General features: G+C 35.7%; 2 protein-coding genes across 3 annotated transcripts in view; both read left to right on the forward strand.

Annotated features, from left to right (window-relative positions):
• LOC100891045 (GRIP and coiled-coil domain-containing protein 1) overlaps nucleotides 1–2,488 on the forward strand; it is a 37,066-nt gene extending 34,578 nt beyond the window's left edge. For both annotated transcript variants that reach the window (XM_030989075.1, XM_030989076.1), the window contains 2 exons: nucleotides 348–477; nucleotides 1,034–2,488. In XM_030989075.1, coding sequence (XP_030844935.1) covers nucleotides 348–477; nucleotides 1,034–1,084 — 181 coding nt within the window. In that variant the 3' untranslated portion in view covers nucleotides 1,085–2,488. The remainder of the gene's footprint in view (nucleotides 1–347; nucleotides 478–1,033) is intronic.
• A 3,802-nt stretch (nucleotides 2,489–6,290) lies between these two features.
• Nucleotides 6,291–26,335, forward strand: part of LOC591503 (apoptotic protease-activating factor 1) — a 42,239-nt gene continuing 22,194 nt past the window's right edge. The window contains exons 1-9 of the mRNA XM_030989077.1: nucleotides 6,291–6,439; nucleotides 8,512–8,681; nucleotides 12,573–12,762; nucleotides 14,284–14,481; nucleotides 16,761–16,938; nucleotides 17,269–17,381; nucleotides 17,803–17,989; nucleotides 19,185–19,368; nucleotides 20,071–20,244. Coding sequence (XP_030844937.1) covers nucleotides 8,520–8,681; nucleotides 12,573–12,762; nucleotides 14,284–14,481; nucleotides 16,761–16,938; nucleotides 17,269–17,381; nucleotides 17,803–17,989; nucleotides 19,185–19,368; nucleotides 20,071–20,244 — 1,386 coding nt within the window. The 5' untranslated portion in view covers nucleotides 6,291–6,439; nucleotides 8,512–8,519. The remainder of the gene's footprint in view (nucleotides 6,440–8,511; nucleotides 8,682–12,572; nucleotides 12,763–14,283; nucleotides 14,482–16,760; nucleotides 16,939–17,268; nucleotides 17,382–17,802; nucleotides 17,990–19,184; nucleotides 19,369–20,070; nucleotides 20,245–26,335) is intronic.

The raw sequence follows: 26,335 nt of genomic DNA on the forward strand, positions 1-26,335 counted from the left end.
TATAACTATAAGCTAAGAAAGATAACCAACAGTCTTTTTCAAGACTACACAAACAGTCCTTTTCAGGACTACACACCCTCAAGAAAGATTACTGAGAGTCCTTTTTCAGGACTCCTCAATCCTCTCTCTCTCTCACATGGTGCACCCGCAAGCCTACTGTATATCTACATCACCATGCAAGCCAACACTTACAAGCAGCATCTAAGTTTCCTTTAGTACTTTCGTTGACAAACACCATTGAAGGGAAACATAATTTTTTTTTTTAACAGACATATGGTCTTTCTATACATGTGATCGCTAAAGCAGGTTTCCCTTTTATTTTTTTGTGTGTCTTCCTTCTTTCTTAGGTCGAGAGAAGGAACCAACTTGGAGTATCTAAAGAACGTAGTGCTGTCTTATTATCAGACTGACAGTTATTCAACAAAAAAACAGATGTTCAACGCCATTGCTGCTATTCTTCAGTTCACTAAGAAAGAGGTAAAATAATAAGGCTAGCGTCATATTCAAACAGTTGCCAGTAATTTATAGGTACAGGGTTCAAGCCTCAGATTGGCACTCATGTTCCTTTGCAATACCTCATTCCCATTTTGAATACGTTGTTGTAGTTTTATGGTTCGAATGTTTAACTTGAGATGCCAGAGTCGTTGTTTCAAGCCCTCTCATGTGGTAATGTCCTACAGGTAGCACTGCCCTCTCAGGTCAAGTAAGTGCGTACCTGATAGGATTTATTTCTTGAAGGTGTACTGTGCGATGATAACATGTAAAAGCTTGGCTGATGAAGTCTGCTTTGAATTTCCTTTTCCTGTATTATTTTATTTGATACAAATTGGTTTTGTAACCTCCTTAAAATCTTGTTTGTATTTTCTTCTGTTTTGACATCACATAATGTGTATTTGTGATTGTACACTCCACGTGTATGTAAATCAAAAGAGATTAATAATTTAATGAAAAAATATTTTAAAAATAAAATGAATACTTTCTAAAGATTAGTCTTTATTACAAAGATCATGTATTATTTTGTTTCTTCTTGCAGAAGGATGCTGTAACGAAGAAGCTTGGTGCTGCCTGGTGGGGAACTGGATGAAACCAGTTAACACTGCATTAAGCCAGCCACGTATGGATAGAACTGGTTTTTATTGACTAGTATTTTATGTAAAAATGGCTTGAACAGTAATTAATAACAGATATGGAGAAAAAAAAACTGTTTTATTGTGCCTTATGTATTTGAAATGGCCAAATTAATGAGGTGCTTAATTGGCCTACCAACATTTCTTTTAGAAATACCTACATTTTAGTATAGAAAAGCATATTGACTTGATACATAAATATACAAGTCTATGTCAATGCTCTGTGCAATATTCAGTGACCAAATTTGTCCCAAGGCCACTCTTTAATATCAACTAAATGGTTGAAGTGTCATATTTTAGTGGTTTAATACCTTGAAATACAAAGCTCTTGGATTCAAACACCAGCATGGCAATGATGTCCTTGAGCAAGGCATTTTATCTACATTGCTCCCCTCCACCCAGGTGTTAAGAGGGTTCCCGGTAGGATGCAAAGTCAGTATGATTGGATTAGCATGTGTTCCCCCAAACAAATGGGAATCCCTGGAATGCTCCCAAGGGAGTGGGGAGTGGGGAGTGTACACTGTAAAGTACATACCGGTAATCAAAATCATAAGACCCCCTTTCACGGTTACAAGAGTGCGCATGCACTGACATTGGCGCAATTTTAAATTACAAGTAAACAAAGATGTTTACCGGGTACTCGTAATTTAAGATGGCACCCATGTCATTATGATGTGAGCGCACAGCGCGGGCAATGACGCAACAATACATGCGCATTTGAAAATCTTGATGATGCATTGTTTACTCGCAAATTAAAATGGCGGCCTTAACCGTGAAAGGATGTATTGAATCCAGTTGCTGATGTAATAATACTTCTGAAAGCACTTTGGTCAGTTAATTGGAGAAGCGCGTTATAAGAAACACGCATTATTGTACTTTGGTCTTTGGTCTTTGAGGCCTATAGAAACCATGACATCATTGCATCTTACATTTTGTTTTATATTATGTCCAAATTATATTTTCGAAGGATTTTACAGTTGTAGTCACATGGTAATTGATGATCAATGTTAAATGATTGATAAAACAACTGGTAACCCTTATGTCAAACGTACTATATATATTGATGTATATGTTTGTAAATACAATGAAGAAGTGTAGCACAATACATGTAAGTATTGCAACATGCAGGATTCACATAATGCTGGCCAAGTTTTAATCTATTTATGATGGGGTCTCCAAACTTCACATATATATTTAATTATAGTTAATTTGGATTTATAATGGGGAGTTACATGTAGTACAAGTCTTCAAATGATGTTTAGCATTTTGCAAATTGAAATAGAGATATCATTCCAAAGGGTTATGGGAACAAATATATAGATTATATAAATCATATAAATCATCAATGTTATGAAATATTTTTAAAATGAGTTTCATGAATGCATTTGCAGGGACTGTCATTTCTAGATTTCAACTCTGTAGCCATTTCTATTGCCTTGTGACATCATGTATATCTTTATTATACCATTGCCATGTTTGCATATTTCAAAAGGAGTCAAAGCCATTTGAACTGTCTTCAGCTGATGTTTTGAAAACCCCTGGTTACATGTAGTTGTAATGATATGTGAATTTAGGGTGGTTGTTTTTCAATCACAGCACTGGGAATTTGTTTTTCCTTCTTTTTATAATTAACACTATGTCTGCCGGTAATCGCTTTTCTTCAAAATATCAGTGATTGTTTTTCTTACATTGTAATTGTTGTTTTTTTATCCTTAAACAGATTCCCTTTTCTGGGGGAGGCCTTTGCTGCCTCCTAAAACAATTATGATGCTTTTATTTGCCTGCTAAAATTATTTATTACGGTATGTTACACTAAAATAAAAGTAGCTGAAATTGCACACTGAGGTGGAGAATTTAAATTCTTTTCTTTGTAAAAAAAAAGAAATTGACATTTTTTGGATAAATTTTGACTGAAAAACTCATGTGACGCTAAAGTAAAGTTACACAATATTATTTTCTATTATGACGTAGCTTTTGTAATTGTTGAAGGTCTGTTTTCACCAATATCTGTCAGAAAAAAATCCATTATACCTGCAGTGTACATATATCCTCAATATCAAGTCTCATATGGCAAGAGACCATGAGACTGACAACCCACTTGACCGTGATGATCTCTGTCTTGCAAGCCTTCTGACACTTTTTTTTATGGTTCACGAGACTGACATTTCACAGCAGCGACAATGTCAGTCTTGTAGGCCTTCTTGACACTTTTCAGACCGACATTCTCCCATCTTCTCTTTGATTTGTCGATCCAGTGAACCCTCATAAAAATATCTGAACGCCTGCAAGACTTTTCTTTTTGGAAGTTTCTAATGTACTTGTGGTCTCTTGGGCTGTCAAAGACAGTGGTTTATTATTTTTAATGTAACTCTGTCTGTTATACCTCCTTGGTCAAATTTGTCAAATGCATTTTTTTGAAGTACATGTAGTACCTTAACCCTATTTTAACTGGGCTATTTCAGACCAGGTTTTTACTGGGGGGGGGGTCAATTTGACCCCCCCCTAAGATCTCGGCCGTTTCACCGCCGATCGCCGCGAAAATTTGCATGCATGTCAAGTGAAGTGTATAGAATACTATGGTAATTTCAAATTTTTGAAAAATTCACTCATTTGCATATTTATGGTAATTTATGCAAATAAGGTCATCAAATTCACATTTATGCCCATAAATCATAGATTATTCATGTTTACGTATTCTTTTTCACTACATATATTTATTAGACCATTTGGAATAATAATACAACACAAAAAATTGGAAGAGCCAGGTTATTCCTTATGTTATCTCTTGTTTTTATAATTTCTTATGTATTTCATTGTTTTTTTAACTTATGTATTTTATTGTTTTTGTTGTTTTATTTCATTTATAACTACAATTCAACTATTTTGACCCCAAAACAAACATCTAAACTTTAAACAAGACTGAATAACCAATGTTTTATCTATTTTTAGGAAAAATGACTTTTACATATGTTTTGTACACAAATCACGAAAATGAGCGATTTTCGGGCTGACATGCAAAGACAAAAGGTCACGTGACCTTGTAACCGTAGGTCCGATTTTCAAAAAAATCGTTTTAAAATATGCGTAAGACTCGAAAGTAAAAAGTCATAAAAGGAAAATTTTATATCTGCCGCGGTTTCGGAGTAGTCGCGAAATTTCTACAGGGGGGGGGTCAAATTGACCCCCCCCAGTTAACGTAGGGTTAAATGTTCATACAAAATTAATGTACACATCGCTTGTAGGTCTAAAGCAAGAACTTGTATATACGCATTCTGCTCCCTCCGTTATAGATTTGGCCTACTGAATTTCTTAATCTTTGACAAAGCTAAGTTTGACTTCCACAGAGTCCACAAACAAATCTACTACATTTGAAATTAAAAGTTATTTATATTTTGCGTTCAAGTATTCATGATGCAAGTTGTGTTTAATGATTTGGTTTTGGTCTGTTGTTGTTTTTTGTTGTAATGGTAATCAGTCATGAACTGACTATTATCACCAATGCCTTTCTTTTTAATATTAATTTCTTTCTTTCTCTTTTTTCTCGCTTTTTAAATGAGAGTATAAAAAAGAGAGTGTGTTAAGGTTGTTTGTGTCAAGTAGGGAAGTACGTGTTGTGGCGGAATAGACCGGTTTATTAACATATTTAAATTTATGGATTTTTCTTTCCTGGGGACCTACGGTCACGGGGGTATTCCATTAACCTAGCTGTTATTAATGAATGAATTACAATACTTCGAATCCAGTCTGCATACATTAATTGTTGCTATGTCAGGCAAGCATCTGGCAAGTTTTCAGGTTTTCAAGATAACCTTTGTTTAAAAATCATGCATAAAATTTAAATATGTGAGTAAACCGGTCTATTGGGGAAGGACATGATTATTTTCCACTGGGATAGAACACCCTGATCAGCATAAATGTTGATTGTCTTAGGAGGGGTCCACGATAAATGAAGAATGAATGGATGGCAGGGGGGGGGGGGGACAAGAAGGTTAGTGAGAAGCAGAAAGAGATACAGAGAGTACAGAGAAAGAAATAAGGGGGAAAGGTTTATTTTTTTTTGAAGAAGAAGTGGTTGATAGTTTTTTTTTAATTAGACACCACTCCCAAACTCTCAGACAAAAACAGAGTTAATTGAATAAAGTACAAAGGTAAAACAAATGTACACAATGACAAACACGCGTACACTAAATGGAGAAACAAATTAACAAATATAATAAGCTGACACCATCTAGTCTTTTAAGGACTCAGCTAGAAATTCTCCTCTCTTTAAAACTTTTAGTTGTGAAGATAATTAATTCCAGACCTATACATTCTAACACGGGAAGGAAGTACAATTATTTTCAAATTACGGCCCTCTCATTGGCTCACTCACAATTCCTCAATTCAACACAACGTCTTTGTGCTCAGTAAAATTTCTTGTTTGTTACAAAAATCATGTAAACTTGATAGTCAATATATGGGTCAAAGCTAGAATTTAATAATTCAATAAAATTGTTCTGATATCAGTGCACATTTAGATATGGAATTGGATTTCATATACACCGGCCATATCAATTGATTCTAACTAAAAAAAATGGGCTGAGTTTTTAATTGTCATTTTGGCTCAACAATTTGTTGATGGGGGTCGATCTGTCCACTATTTCCCCCTTTTTCCATTACAGACTGACCTAATCTTTGTTGATAAAGATTGGGGAAATTACCCCCGTTCAGTGCCCCCTTGGTCAATTTGGGCCGAAAAGTGGCTAAAATTAATTACAAGAATATCGTTAGTAGGGTCAGTAAAACTGACAACTTCGTAATCAGCGCAAAATTTTACCTCAGAAAAGCTATCTTAATCACCCCCATCAAAATTCTGATTAAAGCTCCTTATATATTTCCTATTAATAAAGGTAACAGTGACAAAACATTATCCCACAAATAGGCTATAATAATACAATTAGAGCAAGATGCTAAATTATTAAATTGTAATACTCGTACTTGTACTGCTTTAAATGTAGGCATTATTTACACAAGCTTAAAATATTGAGAGGAATATACAGGACTTGGTTTGTGTTTCCTTTACACTTTATACGACTAAATTAAAAAGAAAACCACCTTATAAATTTGTTTCCCTCGCTGGAATTTTTTTTCTTCTTTTTCTTCTTCTAATTTTGAATTTTCAAAGACACCATTTCGATGATGTATCGCGGAAGTGATATTTTTCAACAACAAAACAAAACAGAAACCAGAATTCTTAGAAGAGTCAAAACTCACAGGCTTGTTGTTCGTTGATACGTCCAGACTCAGACTAGGGATCCTGCACATATTTAAAGGTAATACTGGAAGTCTTTATCAATGGAATTTCGTAAAGGGAAAAGTAGAATTATGTCAAGGGGGGAGTCGAAGAAAGCGAGATCGCGAGACGCGACCTGTAGTATTTGTACGGTTATCGAAATTTGTCAGCGCCTGAACTGAAGCGAGGACACGCACACCACACCCATGGACGTGGACCAAGGCATCGGGCATTGCACTAATTTACAGCGCAGGCCATATGGACCCTTTCGTCCCTTTGTCTCTGTGTAAATTTCTAAATTTAGGGGCCTACTTGGTAATCAACATTATGATGGTAATCAGTCGATTTTGAACAGGCTAGAGTTCCATATGTACCCCCCACTAAAATTGAAGAAAAAATAAAAGGTAACGCGGCCGGCCTCCGGGAAGTTCTGATGCCGATGCCGATGCTGTTGGCGTCGGAGCTTCGGGTGGTGCATCGAAAAACATTTAAACAGCGGGTTGGGTGACATTATCTCAAAATATGGAAAGGGAGTAATTACAATTTTGACTTACTATTGCTCGACTCTTCTGGGCATCTATCCATCAACTTGAAATTATGATTTGAAGAAGTCTTCGATGGGGAAAAAGGGGGTGATTCTTCGTCCTACCCCAACGATTCTTCCATGTTGTATAGTTGATTCAACCGGCGAAGAGAAAGTACGCATACGCGGTAGTGCGTACTTTCTCTTCCCTTGTTTTGCATTGGCAGTGCGGCTTGCTGATCGGTAAACCCTACACCAACAGAGTGCAGAAGAAAAAATATGAACGATCCTTACATTTTAGGACGTGATTTGTTTGCATCCTTTGTGTCATAATCATATGAAAGAGCAGCTGTTTCTCCATACATGTATGCCCCAAAATGATGCATCTCGGAACTCTAAAAATATCTTGATCAAAACGGTGATTCAAACATTGGTTCCATCGTAGCTCTGAGATTTCCCACTTTTGAGAAATGACCCCCTGAGGGAAAAGTAGTTCGAGTAGTAAGGAATATATCTACGCTCTCATTTTTCTGCTAGCCCCAAGGGATCAAATACAGAGTTACAGTTTGAAAATACCCTCCCCCCCCCCCCCTTCTCGCTTTTTGAATCAGCAAAGTGGGAAGGCTTGACTCTGCCAAGGTCCAGTCGTCGCCCCAACTGCCTCCTAGCGATGGGACGTAGATAGTAGAAATAAATATCAACTAAATTATTAATACACCTATTAAATTGTTATACCAGTATTTTTTTTGGTAAGTCAAGAATTGTTGAATGAGGGCCTTTAATATGTCACATTCTCAAGAAACATTGATTAGGACTAATCAATTTTTTACATACTTAAAAAAAACAGCGCTACTGCAGTTCCGTATCCATTTTTTTAGCAGTTTCATATCCATTCTTAGCAAAGGAATTTTAGCCCAATTTTTTACTAATTTTAATCATAATCATATATTGCATTTTCCACCTGAATTTGGATCACATCCAACATCGGGAAGCCTCCGTTTGGGGCTTCGATGTCGACGTCGTCGCTCAGTACCGTGTCCGCGCTACCGCTTTGCAACTCAAACTGAAGCTATCAGTCTAAAATTATGCAAGCTTCTCGTATAGTTTATGGTATCGTGCATGTGCATAATACCATAAAGCATACGTGAAGTTTGCATAATTTTAGACTGATAGCTTAATCAGTTTGAGGTGCAGAGCTATAGCGCGGACACGGTACTGAGCGACGACGTCGACATCGAAGCCCTAAACGGAGGCTTCCCGATGTCGGATGTGATCCAATTTCAGGTGGAAAATACAATATATGATTATGATTAAAATTAGTTAAAAATTGGGCTAAAATTCCTTTGCTAAGAATCGATATTAAACTGCTAAAAAAAAACTGCTAAAATAATGGATACGGAACTGCAGTAGCGCCAAAAAAACTACTTAACTTGGTAAAGTATGAATAATTCAGTTGTTAACTATAGATAGATGGATAGATAATGTTACCATGAAAAGACTACATGGGCAGCACAAATTTTTTGAATTTTGAATCATTATTTTAACTGCATGCTGAACAAAACCTTTCATATTTTTCCTTCCACTTCCAGAACCAGATATGGGGGACCCAAATATGGCACCCATGACAGAGCTGGCTCGACTGAACTTACGACGTCATCGTCAGTCACTCATTGATGACCTCGATGTCGAGTTCATCTCTGATCATCTTATAGAAGAATTTGTTCTTGAGTTGGACGATGTAGAGCTGATAATGTCAAAGGTCAGTTCAGTGTTCAGTGTTGCCTATTTTCAAAATATATTTTCCCCTATTTTCTTTGATTGTTTGGTTACTCAACATTATTATTGTCTGTTTATTTGCTACCATAGACCAAATTTTCTGTCTCTTTCGTTCGTTAGCCTCTTATTGGGGTAGGGTCGGCCGGCTCTCTCTTTAGAGACGGAAACCGTTTATACACATTCCCTTGATAACGCCACGGCCATTTCAGGTCGTATTGTTATGCCCCCAAAATCCCCCAAAATGTAATTTTACCTCGTGCATGTATCCAATTGTAAATTAGGCCTAGGCTATAATACATCGGTTCCACTTACTAACTTGACTGAAATAATCCGTTTAATGGTCCCTTATTATGGGTCAAAATCGACATCCATGTTGAAAATCTTGCAAACCGTGTTAAACTCTCGCTGCGCATGGAGTCATCTAAATCAATCTCATCCCTTCTAGTCTACGCCGAAGGCAAAATGATAATGAAGGAAAAACTGTGATAACACCATTACGAACGTGTAGATGGCGCACAGTTTTTAACATCTCGTACATGGATGAATGTGAATGCATTTATTTAATAATGTATATTGCACTTTTTTAATGAATGCATTATGTTATAAACCCAGCTATTAAACCTTAGATATTAAAGTTTGTTTGTCACACATAAATCTCCAGTAAGTAGGTTATAATTCTTTATTAAAGGGGAAGTATATGAAGTCGGTTTTAAAGGGATTGGTGTTTTTATCAGATTCCCGAAACAAAATCCTGGATGATGATAGTTATAAACCTTTAGGCCAGTCAGGAACCCCATGACTTTTACAAGCCGATCGCCTGTCTGATTATCAAGATATTCATCAGGGCTTAAATTAATCCAAGGCCACCAAGGCCATGGCCGTGGATGCCCTTTTGATTGGCCTCAATGCTCCTCTCATTGGCCTTGGAGAGATTGGAAATCAAAATAAGACTTTGCCTTTTCCTAACAGTTTTCATAACACTACAGACTATTGGGGAAAACGAGTATGGTATAACCTGTCACTTAAAGATTTTTACTTTTTTGGGGCACTTCTTGATCATTTTGAAGTCAATTTTTTTAGAGCATCAATATTACACCATATCACAGACACTGGTAACACATAGGGCCGTACATCTCAGATTTAACATTGTTAAACGATGCCTTTTAAGCAGAAAATTAGAGAAGCGGGTCATTTAGAAAAGAATATAAATTACTATTTTCTCAAAAGAAAATATTAAGTCATGCATGTTTCTACAACCTCTCTTGCAACTAAGAAAATAAAATTTCTGAAATGTTCTGTTTACACAACAGAGCAAATTAAAGAGGATCTGGGGGTGTTTCACAAAGATCCTAAGTTGAAATTAACTCTAAGTTGGACTTAAAAGTTATGGAGAGCCATTCGTAGGCTTAAAATAAAATAAATTAAAAAGCGAAAATTCAAGTATTTTAGATTGTTCATAAATTCCACATCAAGAACATAAAATCTCCTTGATAATAGAAAATATGAATGATTTGAATCAACGTTTTATGCCTTTTAAAATAACTTTTGCTAAATATTTTCAAAGATGCTAATGGCTTTCCATAATTTTTAAGTCCAACTTAGAGTTAAGTTCTACTTAGGATCTTTGTGAAACACCCCCTGGAAAGATACATCATAGAGTTGCCTATCTGTGTTTCATCAATTACAACTTTCTCTGATTTTTCTGCTTTACTTATCAAAAACCAAACAATGCCAGCATGGAATTTCCCTTCAACCCACAGCAATTCAAAGTTTTCTAAAGGTTTTAATTTATCAGCTTTTGCTCCTGAAATCGGCACCAATAATTTGTATTTTCCACACTTTCATAGTTTAAAAAAACATGTACCGGTATATCAAATGAACCATTATATGAAAATTACAAGAAAACCAAAAAGAAATTACCTATTTGTTCACAAAAATAGTGATTCATAATTGCACTCCAATTAAATTGTTCTTGTTCATATGAATGACACAATGTACTGCAACAAAAATGGACTCAATTTTTCTTTGATTTTTGCACTTTATTCTCTTGTTTACATTATTTATAATTCAGAGCATTCTGGATCAAAAGATAAAATAAAAATGCACTAAATGGAGATCGACACTATACTGCTGTTGTGCACTGATAGATGTACATAATTGAAAGCGACATAAGACACTGACATTAAAATTTTGTTTGTATATTGACAAAACAACTAGTCTGCCAAATATAAATCACAATGAACAATAACCATGATTGGCAGTGTACATGTCAGTGTATAACTATAATCGTATCGGATTGCTTTTTCATACAAAATGAGTTTTAAAAAAAAATTTAGAGAGATTTTTACACCCCCCCCCCCCCCCCCCCCTCAATGAAAAAGAATGCATACATGTATTTGAATATCATACATTATATTGGAGCATGTCTTTAACTTAAATTAACTGCCCTTTGTTGTGTCATGTTTTGCATTTGAAAAAAATGAACAATATTGTTTGCATTTGGTATCAGATCACGGATGCATGCACAGCAGCACCATTGGCACATATTGCATTATTTGTGATACCAGCAGGCATTTACAGTACGCAAATTATGGCAAATTGCCCAAAAGTTTTTTTTTTTTCAGCAACAGAGCCATGATTGTTTGGAGACAATTTATGATCGCAAATCAACAAAATAACAACAGAAAAACAACTTGACTAGGTTCATGAATGTCATTAGAAGTCAATCAACTGTTTACATTGTGTGTGCATGCAACATACATATATGGCAACTCCTCTGCCCCCTAATGTGTATAATGTACAGTGTACATTTATACACTGTACATGCTGGTAACACAGTTAGTTTATTGTCTATGTATGCACTTTATTTTGCTCTTCCTTCCTTAATGACTGAATTATGATATTAATCTTTGATATTAATCTGTAATGTGTTTGGCAATTAATCTTGGACAGGAAGTTTGCAGTGAAAACAATCAAGCTGAAAGAGGAAATAAACAACGAGGGGGGGGGGGGGTCTGCAGGGTTGGCAAAAACTATATTTTTTGTTATTGAGACATAACGTGTAGTACGCTGAACATTTACATATCTTGTAATACAGAGCTCAGTGAATTCATGCATGACCTTTGTTGTGTGCAGTACACGTTGCTATCATTTAGACTAGAAAAACTGAGGCATTTTTGATATATTTTGTGGCGATTTACCTTATCTGATGAGCTCACCTTGATATACATTTGGTTTTGATAAAAGTAGAAAAATGAGAACACAATTAATGAAAGTTTGAGCAACATGTGATAAAATAGTTTTCTGTCTGCATGAACTCATTTAGGGTTTGGTGCTGTATAAGTATGTACATGTACTCACAATGATATATGCGGTACACAGTGCGTCCCAGAAAAAACGAAACCGAGAATTATTGATGTTTTATCATGACTTAGTCACATTTATAATCAATAAATGACACATATTTGGAAAGCTTAGATCCTCCTCTTTCATTTGACGCAACTCATATAATGTATATTTCACGCATGAGTGAATACAATGAATTTGAAGAGAGGAAACCAAAAAGTCATTTGGCGGACGGTATCTGAATTTCAAAGAGAAAATCATTTTTCTAGAACGTTGAGTTTCTGCCCTTTCATATTACACCTCAATCAGGAAAAATGAGCAAGGAATGACAAAGTTCTGTTTGTTTTAAGTAGTGCTTGCATTTCCATAATTTTATTAAACAAATTCGTTTTCACTAGCTGCCTAATTAACAAAAGACTTAACTCCGCTTCGTTGACGATCAGTCGTAGACGACAGACTTCATGCATAGCTGATTGTCAACGAAACGGAGTTAAATATTTATTCATGATTAATTCATTCATTCTTTAAGGCAACAAGAAGAAGGAAAGCGGTGACCTTTCTAAACATGATCACAACCAAAGGTCAACATGCCTACAACAGTACTTACGCTGCTCTGAAGAAGATGCAGCCTCATCTAGCCCTGTTCCTGGAGGATGCGGTCACCGGGCAGGGTCATCTTGTCAAAGGAGCATCCTTAGATGGATTCACCAAGGCACAAGGTATCTTCTTTGTTTCCTGTTGCCATGGTGATGGCCACTCTAATGATGAAGATTGTGTTTGTGGTGATGATGATGGTGATGGTAGTGAGGATGATAATGATGATGATGATGATGATTTTTATGATTGGAGTGATGATGATGATGATGATGATGATAGTGATGATAGTGATGATGGTGATGATGGTGATGGTGTTGGTAGTGATGATGGTGATGGTGGTGATGATGGTGATGATGATGATGATTTTTATGATTGGAGTGATGATGATGATGATAGTGATGATGGTGATGGTGTTGGTAGTGATGATGGTGATGGTGGTGATGATGGTGATGATGATGATGATGATTATGATGATTATGATGATTGAGATAAGGATGACGATTGGGATGAGGAGGAGGAGGAGGAGGATGGTGATGAAGAAGATTTTGATTTTAGGGGCATCTCATCAAAGGGGCCTCTGTTAATGGACTCCACACAAGGTTCCTCCTTTGTTTTATGTTGCCATGGTGACTGATGGTCATCATGGTGATGATAATTGTGATGATGAGGATGATGAAGTAGACTTGGATAGAGAATAGAGATGATATAGTGTAATAAATGCACTTATTTAAAGTTACAAGGCAGCAGGTGCATGTCATCCGTCAAAAGGGTATTTGTTAAAGGGAAAGTCCACCCCCAAAATAAGTTTGTTTCGATAGAGGCAGAATAATAAGAAAATCAGGTGAGTGAAAGTTTGAGCAAATTCTGAATGAAAATAAGAAAGTTATGAATTATTGAAGTTGTGATCAATCAAATACAAATTGGCAACTCTGTGACTTATTATACGAGCTCTCCTTCATTTGCTCTGTGCCTAATATTCCATAAAATCATGTTTTCTTCGTTATTGATGACGGAATATATATTTGTTCCTTGCAGGGGGAGTATAGAAACATATTTGCAATTATTATATTTAGGGTGCATGTATGGTTGAAATTTTTCTTGAGGGAAAATGAAAATTTTAGATTTTTTTAGTACTGAGCAAATTGAAGTTGAGCTCGCATGATACGTCATAGAGTTGCCAATTTGTGTTTGATTGATCACAACTTCAAAAATCCTAACTTCCTCATTTTTAATCGGAATTTGCTCAAACTTTCACTGACTTGTTTCTCTCATTTTTCTGCTCCTATTAAAACTAACTTAATTTCAGGGTGGACTTTCCCTTTAAGACAATAGATTTTAAGCACATTTCCTGTGACTGTTGGCTCACATCGTGAGTGCTTCTAAAAACTACATGTAGAGAATTGTATTGAAAAGAAAATAATAACAAATAGCACTTTCTTACTTTTTTCTTGTCTCAGTTTAATCATATACTAGTACATGAGTGCATGTTAAAGTTGTTTTTACAGTCAAGGTTTTTTTATCCCCTTGATTATGCTTCGCGGGTTTCAAACTTTGATTCTGATGTTAATGGAGCTTTGTGGTATGCTTTAAGATTTAACTCTAGGTGAACATAAATGCCCTTACTTTTCATGTTTCTTTATCAGCTGACATACTACTCCGGAAGGGAGGGGTACCGATACCCCCGTCCGTCTTCACACCCCGCCCCAACCATGTCGTGAAGATCAAGGAAGCACTGATGAATCTCAAAGATGGACCTGGTTGGTGCGTTGTCCACGGGATGGGAGGCATTGGCAAATCAGTCATAGCAGCAGCTTCAGTAAGAGACACAGAAATCCTCTCAGGTAAGCGCTAGAAGTGTCAGTGTTGGGTGGTAAGTTTTTATAGGTGTCAAGTATGGTGTTGATCAAATAACAATAATAATAATAATAATATTTTAAAGTCCACTTAAAATTTTATTAAGTTAAACCGAAAATGGAAATTCTTTTTGCCCAATTGATCGTGAGCCCGGCAGCCACTGAGCAGCACCAGATCGACGTTGCTCTATCCCTTATTGTTGAATGCCAAACAAGGTAGCAGCAACTCCCGTCTTTTAATGTCTTTTGGACGCTCTACTGACTGAACCAACACACTGGTAGTGTGGAAGATGTATTGTTTAAGCGTGTATATAGATGGGATGAGAGGCATTTGGAAATCAGTGCTAAGAGCAGCTGCAGTTAAAATGAAAATTGAAATTTGTAAACACTTTTTTTAGTATTTAGATGTTGAGTATTCAGTGTTAGGTTCTAGGTGTTAAGTTCGTTCGTGTCTCCTTAGATCAAAATTAATGTATCTTGATCTTCGGAGTAGTTAAGTGTGGTGTAGACAGGGTCTATGGTGTAGCATATATACATAAACATGGAATGGGAGGAATTTAAAAGACATTGGGTGGTATTCTCATAAGTTAAGCCGGCACTAAGTCCAGACTAAACAAGAATTTCAGGTCACACTTCTATGGAATGCTAGGTTTCATCTTCCTCCTTGAATATCCATGACAAAGATAATTTACCAAAGACTTTGTTGAAATTCAGTTCATACTCATATTATCTTTTTCTTCCCATTTCATTGCAAAATTGATTTTTTTGGAAACTTTTCATTGAAGGATTAAAATAATCTGTACAGTGTAAATGAGTTGGCAACAACCATAAAAGTATGGACTGTTCTTAGTACGCGCTAACTTAGTACGCGCTACCGGAATACCACCCAGTGCTTCATGTAGCAGCAGCTGCTACAATACATGTAGATATTGAAATGCACTCAGAGTAAACATTGTTCAGTGCTAGGTGTATATTGTATTTTAGATTGGGGGTATAAGGTGTAGAGTGTGCATATTGGATGAAAGGAATGACCTAGTACATGGGTTTATTGCTGTTTGGTCTACAGTTGTTATACTACCCAATTGGTCTATTCCCATATGGTCTACTATCCATACGGCATAATAATCATTTAATCATGAATAATAATCATCATAATGGTTATTAGACCTTATGGATCGTAGACAAAATGGGCATTAGACAAACTGGGATTTGGACTAACTTACCAATAGATCTAATGGGAAATAGACTAATTGGACATAAGACTGTGGAAATTAGACCAAATGATTATTAGCCTAAATTGTCCGTAAATTTTATGAACGAGAGCAAAATAACAGTGATTTCCTATTGAAATAAATCCATTTGGATGGGCATATCTCAGCCAATACTTAACATATTCAATTTGTTTTTCATGTTTGGGCATTATTTCTGATGCTCTTTCGTAAATTGAAGTTCAAATTCGGAAACTCTAAAAATATTTGTTTTGATGACGTCACACTTGACCACTCTATTGCTACTACAGTACTTCTTCAAATACTACTACAACTACCACCTTAAAGGGATCCGGTATCTTTGTCTCAGATTCTGAAACAAAATCCTAGATTTAGCTCATGCTGCAATGATAATTATAAACCTTTAGGTCAGTCAGGAACCCCATGACTTTTACAAGCTGATCGCCTGTCTGATTATCGAGATATTTATGATTGGAATTACAAATTTTGAAAACCGTTTGCCAAACGTTTTTCATAACACTACAATCTATTGGGGAAAACAAGTATGGTAAAACCGGTCACTCAAAGATTTTTACTTTTTTGAGGCACTTCTTGATCATTTTGAAGCGCGATTTTGTTAGGGCTTCAATAAGCGAGTACTTTAATAGCTCTGGACCGCATGACCCCAAAATATCCACAGATCTTTGACACGATGGATACTTCCCATGTGTGCATTTTAGAATAATCACTGCTGAAGTGATGGAGGTGCTTCATGAATACATTTTGTTTGCCTCTTGAGAAAAATACTTCCACCTGTGTATCAGATAAATGTACTGTTGGTGCATAAATGAATACTGATTACATAACTTTCATGAGCACGTTCCGAGTATTCGTCTCGATGGTTTTACAATTTGGGGACGAATGACCGTGATCTGCCCATGCGCAAATGCTAATTACGAACTCGCTTATATTACACCATATCACAGACACTGATAACACGTATGGCCGTGCATCTCGGATTTAACATTGTTAAACGATGCCTTTAATTATTCCTTGCAGATGTGTTTCCTGGTGGCTTGTTCTGGCTGTCTGTGGGCAATGTTGATAAAGCTAAGCTCCTATCCAAGGTGCAGAACCTCTGTGCCAGACTAGATGAAGACGTTGATAGATCTCCGCCGCATAATTTAGAAGAGGGCAAGGATCGGTTGAGGGCGCTCTTCATTGACAAACATCCGAGGTTTGTTCGTTCATCCAGTGTAATCAAATTCAGTGAACTTATGAGTACCATAAATGTGTGCGACATGCTGCGCTGTGTACGGAGGTTATATAAGGCGGCATTCACTATAATGTACTTCTATTTATCGTTTCCCCGTAACCTTTTGATTGTTTACTGTAACGCCGTAACAAGAGCTTTAAAACCTTAACAAATACAGCAAAACCATAACGGTTGGCATCTCTGATATTGTATAATTATTTTGATACTGTACAGAGCGCCTTGAGCAGTCTTTTAGAATGGATATGTGCGCTTTATATAAGAGTTGACTTTATTATTATTATTATGTTACAGATCCCTGTTGATCCTTGATGATGTCTGGTCAACGAGAGTCATTCACACGTTTGATGTTCAGGCTAGAGTCATGGTGACAACTAGAGACAGGGGAGTCACAGACAGAGTTACAGGTTGGTAGGAGAGGGGTTACATGAGTGGTGGTTTTTAGTTTGGTTGTAGTAGAATTCATGATGAGATTATGATGATGGTGTTGATGATGATGTTGGTGTTGGTGGTGGTGTTGGTGGTGGTGATGATGATGATGGTGGTGGTGGTGGTGGTGGTGATAATTAGGATGATGATGGTTGTGGTGATGATGAATATAATTATGGTGATACTGTTGATTATAACGATGATGATGATGAAGATGGTGGTGGTGGTGGAGATGATGATGAATATAATGATGATGATGGTGATGTGGATGATGATAATGGTGGTGGTGGTGATAATGATAATGATGATGGTCGATTTATTTTTTCCTTCATTATCGTAGAGGGTCGAAATGAAATCAAGTCATCTTGATAATCACCTCAATCTCTCCTTCACTCCTAGGTCCGGTGCATCGGGTACAACTAGAAGAAGGTTTCTCTGAAGAGCAAGCCTTAGCAACCTTAGCAGCTTGGACGCTTCAAGAGGTCAAGACGTTACCCCCAGAGGCCAAGGCTATCTATGAAGCTTCTAAAGGGTCTCCTCTGGTCATCTCAATCATAGGAGCTCTACTAGCTGATCATCCTACGAGGTAAGTTTAGAATGTCTTCGCATTTCAAGTATGTAAGGGATTTTAACACACACACACACTCAAAATGGTCAATACACCTTGTAACCAGTCTAATGTTTTCTTTCTAATGCCTTCCTCTTTTTTATCGACTGGCACTGACAGAATCGTCTTTGTATTAAACATTAATTCAAATGACACTCTTATAATACTCATTATGTATCATTCCTATTTATTAAGTTGATATATTACATGAATTTTCAATATTCAGCTCCTCTTAGATCATCTATAGCTAAGAATATCCATAACTCCTCAGTCCTCACTGTGTTGTAAAATTAGTCAATTTTGTTGTTGTTATATAACATTAGTACTTTTAATGCCCTGCATTTTGCAGTAAATGGAAATGTCCTGGGCTATTGTATCTGCTCCTTTTTTGTGCAAGTTTGAACAATAAAGGGATGTTAATCACACTCTGAGGATTCTAAAGGTTTTCTCTTGTTGTTTTCATCATAAGACCTCTATTAGTTGAAAATCCTATATGTGCAAGGTATTTGTCTTCATTTCTTCAGTCTATTTTGGTTATTAAAACTTACTAGAAATTTGTGTTGGGTGAACATTGCACTTTTGGCTTCCCCAGTCATGGATTCAATATTAATGGGTTGTCATTTATAGTTATTACTTTGTTCTTCATTTTTTCTATTACAGAATGATATAGTTATTCTCCCTACCTTAGTTGTTTATAATTGTTTTCCTATAATTTTGTTACCCACATCTTTCTCTATGCCACTTTATCTTCTTTCATTCTCCATCATTTCCCCTCCTCACTTCCCCCTCTTTCATCTCTTCCCCATCTCGTTCCTTCTCTCCCTCTCTCATTTCTCGCTCAATTTTCCCTCTTGCTCTCTCCTCCCTTACTCTCCCTAATTCCTGCCCTCTTTTCTTCCTTCTCCCATTCTCACTTTCTTCCTACCCCTCTCTCCTTTTCATATGAAGCTACCATCTATTCTTTGGAATAATTTACCATTGAATTTGAGAATCATAACTTCCTAGAGACCTTTTAAATCCAAGCTGAAATCTTATATTTTTAAACAAGACTTGGCACTATCACACGCCAAACTTTCTTCTTCTTTCTATTTGTCTTGTGCACCTCGGAATAGAATTGTCTAGGTAGACGACGCGATATAAATGCCTATTATAATTACCATTTATTATGTTCCAGATGGAAGTATTACCTTGACAAGCTCACAAGGAAACGGTATGCGAGCCTGAAGAAGGTCACGGCCTATGAGTATGGTAGCGTTGGTGAAGCCATGGGGATGAGTCTGGAGCAGCTACCTCAAGAGCTAAGAGACATCTATAAATCATTCGCTATATTTGCAGAAGATGTGCCTATCCCAGCTTCAGTGAGTGCTTATTCATTTAAATATTCACATTTAATGTAGTCTTATTGACATGAACAGAGATAAATGTTTCAAGCCAGGTCCATGATTTTTTAACTCAAAATGTTAGTGTGTCATTGACAGGGTGTACAAGACAAATTTTACAAGGTACAGTGTATATAATAAAGAATATTCTGAGAGTATCTTTAGAATCTCCACTTTACTTCTAGTTTTAAAAATCACACGCATCTATCCAAGTCTGCTGATGTAACATGGAAACAGATGAGAGTACACTGTATGTCTGTAAACTGTAACTGTTATGGCTCGTTCAGATATGAAGCTGCAAAACCCCAGCGATTTTTTTTTTTTCTTTCTTCTTCTTTTTCTTCTCATTTTGACGAAAAGTGTTATACGCATCACATTTCTATATCCTATAACAGAGAGCTTGTTGAATATGTGCAGGGTCCTGTTTCATAAAACTTGTTACCAATAACAAGTGTCGCATTTCTTTAACAAATTTGCTCTCGGCCAATCAAATGCCAAGATTTCAGTAGCTTTTAACAGTCATTGTGACTTGTTATTGAAAGCAAGTTTTATGAAACAGGTCCCAGGACTATTGTTCCGCACAGTTGCCATTCATGTACTCTTAAAAAAAACTGGCGGCTCTTTTGCGGTGGTTTACCGAGCCATATCCAACGAGCCTTTACAATGATTGTTTTTTTTCAGGTACTTGGAGTGATGCACGGTGAGGAGCAAGAATCGATAGAAGACATGATGGAAGAAATCATCAATAAATCACTCGCATTCCAAGAATGGAACACAACGTATAAATGCCAAATGTATACTATCCATGACCTCCAACTTGACTTTCTAACTGAACAATACAAGACAGATATACAGGTAAGCTTTTAGGTGATTGATTGGTTGCTTTTATTCACTTTCCATGCCAAATAACAAAGGATAATACATTTACAAGACATTATCATTTCTGAAGGTAATATGTAAATAGATAATCCTGAATCATAGTAATTAATAACATGAAAGAATGTTCTTTAAATCATTAAAAATGTAAATAAAAAGTTACCTACTTAAAAGCTAGGCTTGTTGCATGTAGGTTCACTGAATTAAACTAATGACTTTAGAAAACAGCATACACATACACTAGACTGAGACAAAAAAGAGAAATGAAACAAAATACAACATGTTGTGGTTAAAAGTGGTATAGAGAGAAGCAGAGGGGGAGAGAGAGAGGAAAAAAACAGGATATATAGATGGATAGTAGATAGATAGATATATGGGTAGATGAATAAAGACAGAGAGAGAGAGAGAGAGGGGGGGGGGGGATACATTTACATCATGTGTTGTAAATTCTTCTTTCCCTTTTGAGATGACATACCACCTTTGATGTGAACGTGTTCATTTTTCACTGAGTAATATTAACAAGGAGTACATACCGTACGTATAGGTTTAGAAAAAATTACATTATAAATAGATCAATATACATATAGCACAGCTACTATATAAGTATACGCTACTGCGCCATGATGAAAACAAAACTCCTGACAGTGCTACTTTACAGACAAACAAACAAAAAATATTCAAAATTTCCTGCAAAACAATAGGAGTGAAGAAAATGGTCTAGGAACGTGAGACGTAGCTGTACTTTACAATTTTATTACGAGCTTTCGGCTTGTGAGGCCTTCTTCAGGTTCTGAAGTGCAAACACATACAAAAACAAATACATTGTATGAACAAATATACATGGCATACAAACTTAATATCACTCAATCATAGTCAAGCATCATGAACTTAGCAAAAATTAGTATGAGAAATACTTCGGAATAAACTTAGAAATGATTGTGCAATGTCAGAGTGAGAATTATTGCACTATAGAATAGAATAGAATAGAATTTATTGACTCATTCGACCCCCTTCTGGGGTATGAGAGTACAACACATGTACATGTCATGATAATGATACATAATAAAGAATACAAACATAGCTTAATAATACAAAGAATACAGAATACAACAAAACAACAATATAAAAGTATAACGATAAATAGGAATGATCTAAACCTAGCCTATGCTAAACATAAATACAATATTATACAATATGGCAAGCATACATGAAAAGTGGAAAATACCACATGAACAATCTAAATACAAACACAAAGAAAAAGAAAGATAAAAACAAAAAATAATTTTACAATTTTTTTTTTGTTTAAATACATTATTGTTTTAACTAAAAAAGAAATTATAAGTTTCATTTTTGTACATTTAAGTGAGTTGTGATTGGATTGTTAAGATATATGCAGACTAACAAAATACGCCATAATCGTCCATTGGACAAACAAAAACATAATGGAATATAATGTAATAAGACAAACAAAACAAAAAGTATACTAACAAAAAAAACACAAAAAAAATGAACAAAAGAACAAACAAACCATCAAAACTATACTTGACCTAAAGAAAGACTGTACTACAGATCAAGAATTGTTGGTTGCTTAATTAACCTACCACTTCGGGTTGTAACATTTCTTTTTATGGGCGACATATGATTGGATTGTTCAGATTTACATGTATATAGACGAGCAAAATATGACATTATTATCCTTAAGAAGAGTACTAATTTCTTCAGCTGTCCTATACCGGAACATGAAAATAAATTCAACATGTGTGATGTGCAAGGGCGTTTAACTATTACTTTGCGACCTAAATATAACTCTCTTTCCTTTCTGAAAAAAGGGCATACAAAAACATAATGGAATTCATCACCAGACTCATGCATATCACAACATGGGCATTCAATACTAATTTCATTAACAGCTTCTTTGAATCTGTTATTATTAATTGGTAAACGGTGTGACCTACATCTAAAACGGCTCAGTGTTATTCTATCTTTTTTACTCAGCAAAACTAAATACCTTTCAAGGAGACAATCCTCTTTAAAGATCCTATAATTTAGGCACACACTGTTTGTCCAAATTGTTGCCATCACATCTTGTTTTGAAATATCGTTTAATCTCAACTTCAGAGTGCTCAGTATCCAACTATTGCTAAATCCTTCCCCTTGCTTTAGCCAAACAATACCAAGACCAGCATGGTTCAATATTTTTTCAATACAAGATAACCACTTGAAAGAAGTAGACATATCTACATTCTGACTAATTAACCTTTGCAAAAAATAAAATTTGACTGAATATTTAGAGGGAGAACCTTTTACTATTCTTAACCAGAAACTAACCATTCGATGTTTGATACTGTTAGCTAGCCATGCCCTCCCAGTTTCTCCATATATCATACAATCTGGTGTAAATTTATTTACACATAACGCTGACCTGAGAAATTTTCTATGGAATATTTCAATTTGACTCAGATCTTCATATCCCCACACTTCGCATCCATAAATGAGTATTGGTAATACAAGTTGGTCAAACAAGTCACATTGAATATCCAGTGGCAGTTTGAGTCTTTGAACCTTTAATGACATAGAGAAGAGGGCTTTCCTGGCCTGTGATACCTGTTTTGAAATAGCCTTTTTAAAACTTCCATTATAATTAACCTGAACCCCAAGATATACAAAATCATCCACAACATCAATTTCATCTTCTCCAAATCTGAAAACTGGAAATTTACGTACTTTGCCTCTTGAAAATATAAGTACTTTAGTTTTCATAGCATTAACACTTAACTTCCAAATTTTACAATATTGAGACAAGGCATTCAAAGCCACTTGCAATTCCTCTGCTGTGTCAGCCAATATTAGGGTGTCATCTGCGTACAACAATGTGTATAATTGTAAGAAAAGATCTTTGTTTACTTCTTTATCTAAAATGTCAGCACATACATTTTCAACTAAAAATTTGAGACCTTTAAAGTGTTTACTGAGAAAATCCTCGAAATCATTAAGATATATTGCAAAGAGCAGTGGTGATAAGTTTTCACCCTGCCTAACACCAACATCGCATTGAAAAGCCTCAGACATTTGACCATCTACTATCACGCACGATTTTGCTTGAGAATACATATTCTTAATAACTGTGAACACCTTACCATCCACCCCTGACCTCAATAATTTGTGCCAAAGTGAAACCCTATCAACCATATCAAAAGCTTTTCTATAGTCTATAAAAGCGCAGTAAATTCTCTTCCGTTTAGACAAGTAAATGTCAAGCAGGGATTTCAAAACAAAAATATGGTCTGTTGTAGAATAGCCAGCACGAAAGCCAGCCTGTTCTTCTCCAAGCTTGCATTCATTTTCGAAATAAATTGTTATCCTATAATTCAAGATGGAAGTAAACAATTTTCCCAAACAGCTTAAAAGTGTTATCCCACGATAGTTATCTGGATCTGTATCCTTTCCTCTATTTTTGAAAATAGGGACTATACTACCTAGACACCAGTCTCTTGGTACTAGACCACTCTCCAGTATTACATTAAAAAAAGCAGTAATACAACCAATTACAGCTGCTGAACAATTTTTCAAAAACTCATTTCTAACCAAATCTACACCACATGCCTTATTATTCTTTAGTTTCTGGATAATCTTTATAACTTCATCAACCGAGATAGGGGCATTCAGCTCATCATTGCCCATTGACTGGTCAAAATCCACATAATGTGTTTCAGATGCTGCACATTGCACATTATTCAAACTACTAAAATGATGCACAAAATCATCTAAAGAGACCTTGGCTGGACAAGAGCTACGCTTCGGTCCATCCAAAATTTTCCAATACTCTTGAGGACTATCCTTCTTAAGTATATGAAGATTGTTGTGTAAGAGCCTAGTGTACGCTTTTTCCTTTCTACGTAGCAATTTCCTATAATCTTTTGCAACAGCATTAATTTCAGCCATTTTTTGTTCTTTATCACTCAAAGTTAGACCTTTGCACTGTCGTTTAATTCTATTTTTTAGGTTAAAATATCTTGATCTGGCATGCTGACACTCTGTGTCAAACCATGGTTTCTTCTCCACGATAAGTTTCCTAGAATGAATTTTCTTACAGACTTTATCCTCACATATACCGACTTCCTTTGCCGTCTTCAAAAATGAATTTGCCAATACAGTACTAAAATTATCCATATTACCTTGTGTCGATGACTTCTCAACCATTTCCAATGCATTCATCAGTACTGGAATACTTTGATCAAGTTTCAACTTAAATTCAGATGCCTTCTCTTTAGAACACTTAAATGAAGTGTATTTCACTTTTTCGGGAGCATCAACCCTATTTTCAATTTTTCTCAATTCAACATCTTCATTTATAGGAATCAGTTTATTTGAAAACATCAGATTCAATGGACAATGTACATCTGAAACACACTTATCAAAAATGTCAACCTCAAAATGAGTAATATATTGAAATAAACTAACAGATGCAATGACATAATCAACCACACTTTTCCCTCCATTTTTATTGTAACATGTAAAGCTACCAACACCCTTATCACTACCAAATCTCCCATTCACTATCTTCAAGTCAAAACTCTGACAAATGCCAATAAGCTGTCTACCATTATTATTAATAGAAGAATCCATATTATGCCTCCTAGTATCATATCCATCATCAGTAAGCGAGCTCTTAAAATCAACATTATCATTTGAAGAACAATAACCTGAAAATTCAGAAATAACATTATCAATTACCATAAAGTCGTCAAGTAACCCAGTCCTTGAATTAAAGTCCTCTACTAGGCTGAAGGGCACATTATATGTGCTTTTCAAATATAATAGGTCCTGACAAAGGTGATCAAAAACATCATTACTATGATAAACTGACCCTTCACAAGGCAAATAAACTGCTCCTAATATAAACTCAAAGCCTAAACAAAATGAATTAAAATGAATCCACATAATAGATTCTGAGGTAGTGCCCAATATTCTAGAGGTATGAGATGAAATATTTTTTTGAATGAGAATACAAATGCCATGAATACCACCATGTCTACCCACGCCATTCTTTTCCAAAATATAACTTTGATAATTGTTGAAGTAAGAATGAGAAAAATCAGGCCTTTCAGTTTTAGTTTCAAGAAGACAAATTACTGAATAGTCTCTCAACATTAAATCAATGACTCCTGCTTCTAATTTGCTGTGAATCCCATTGACATTAATGCTGCATATGGTCAAGGTCTTGTCTAGAAGAGGGCCGGAAATGTCCTAAAAGTCCAAAAACAGCCGAGAATTCTTCAGTTGATCCTCGCTCCAGCCTAGCAACCGAAAGAGGTCATCTGGGGAACTGATTGAATACTTCCGTCCATCAGGGCCATCCCGTTTAAGAATGCAGATCACCCTCCCATCAGTGATCCAGGCCTTCAACACTCCTGGGTCATCCTTTACAGCTTTCAGAAGCTTTGCACGCCCGGGAGCTAGGTGCTCCCCTATATGAGAGACCTTATCATTTCATTGTTCATTTATACATGTTAATAATCATTTTATTTTTACAGTGTTATGAAATAAATATTTATTTAAATCAAATAGATATTTGAAATGATTATTCTTTATTTGAATGTTTTCTTTTAGGCACCTTAAGAATCGTTTGGATGGATATTTGGGTATTACAAATTATATTATTATTATGATTACTATATGTTTTTATTACTATTCTACTGCTTGTTCTTCTTGTTGTAATTATCAGTATCACTAGAATCATGGTTGTTGTTTTCACCGATAGTAGGTAGAGTAGTTTTTGGGAATATAGATCTATACATATTTATTTTTAATTATATTTAATTTTATAATTATTATCATCATTATTATCATTACTGTACTACAATTATCATGTTTATTACTGTTATTACTGTAGTTACAGTGGAATCTTGTTCAAACAAGGTCCTTAGGACCATAAATATTGCCTCGTTATATCTGGTACAAAAAAAACCTCAAAAAATAAAGAGCTGCGTCCAGCAAAATGACCTCGTTATATCGGAGCTCTTCATAATGAGGTTCCACTGAACATGTATTTCCGCGTCATCATTATCTT

Source organism: Strongylocentrotus purpuratus, unplaced genomic scaffold (assembly GCF_000002235.5).
Source record: "Strongylocentrotus purpuratus isolate Spur 01 unplaced genomic scaffold, Spur_5.0 spur5_scaffold_18, whole genome shotgun sequence".
In the NCBI taxonomy this organism is placed as follows: domain Eukaryota; kingdom Metazoa; phylum Echinodermata; class Echinoidea; order Camarodonta; family Strongylocentrotidae; genus Strongylocentrotus; species Strongylocentrotus purpuratus.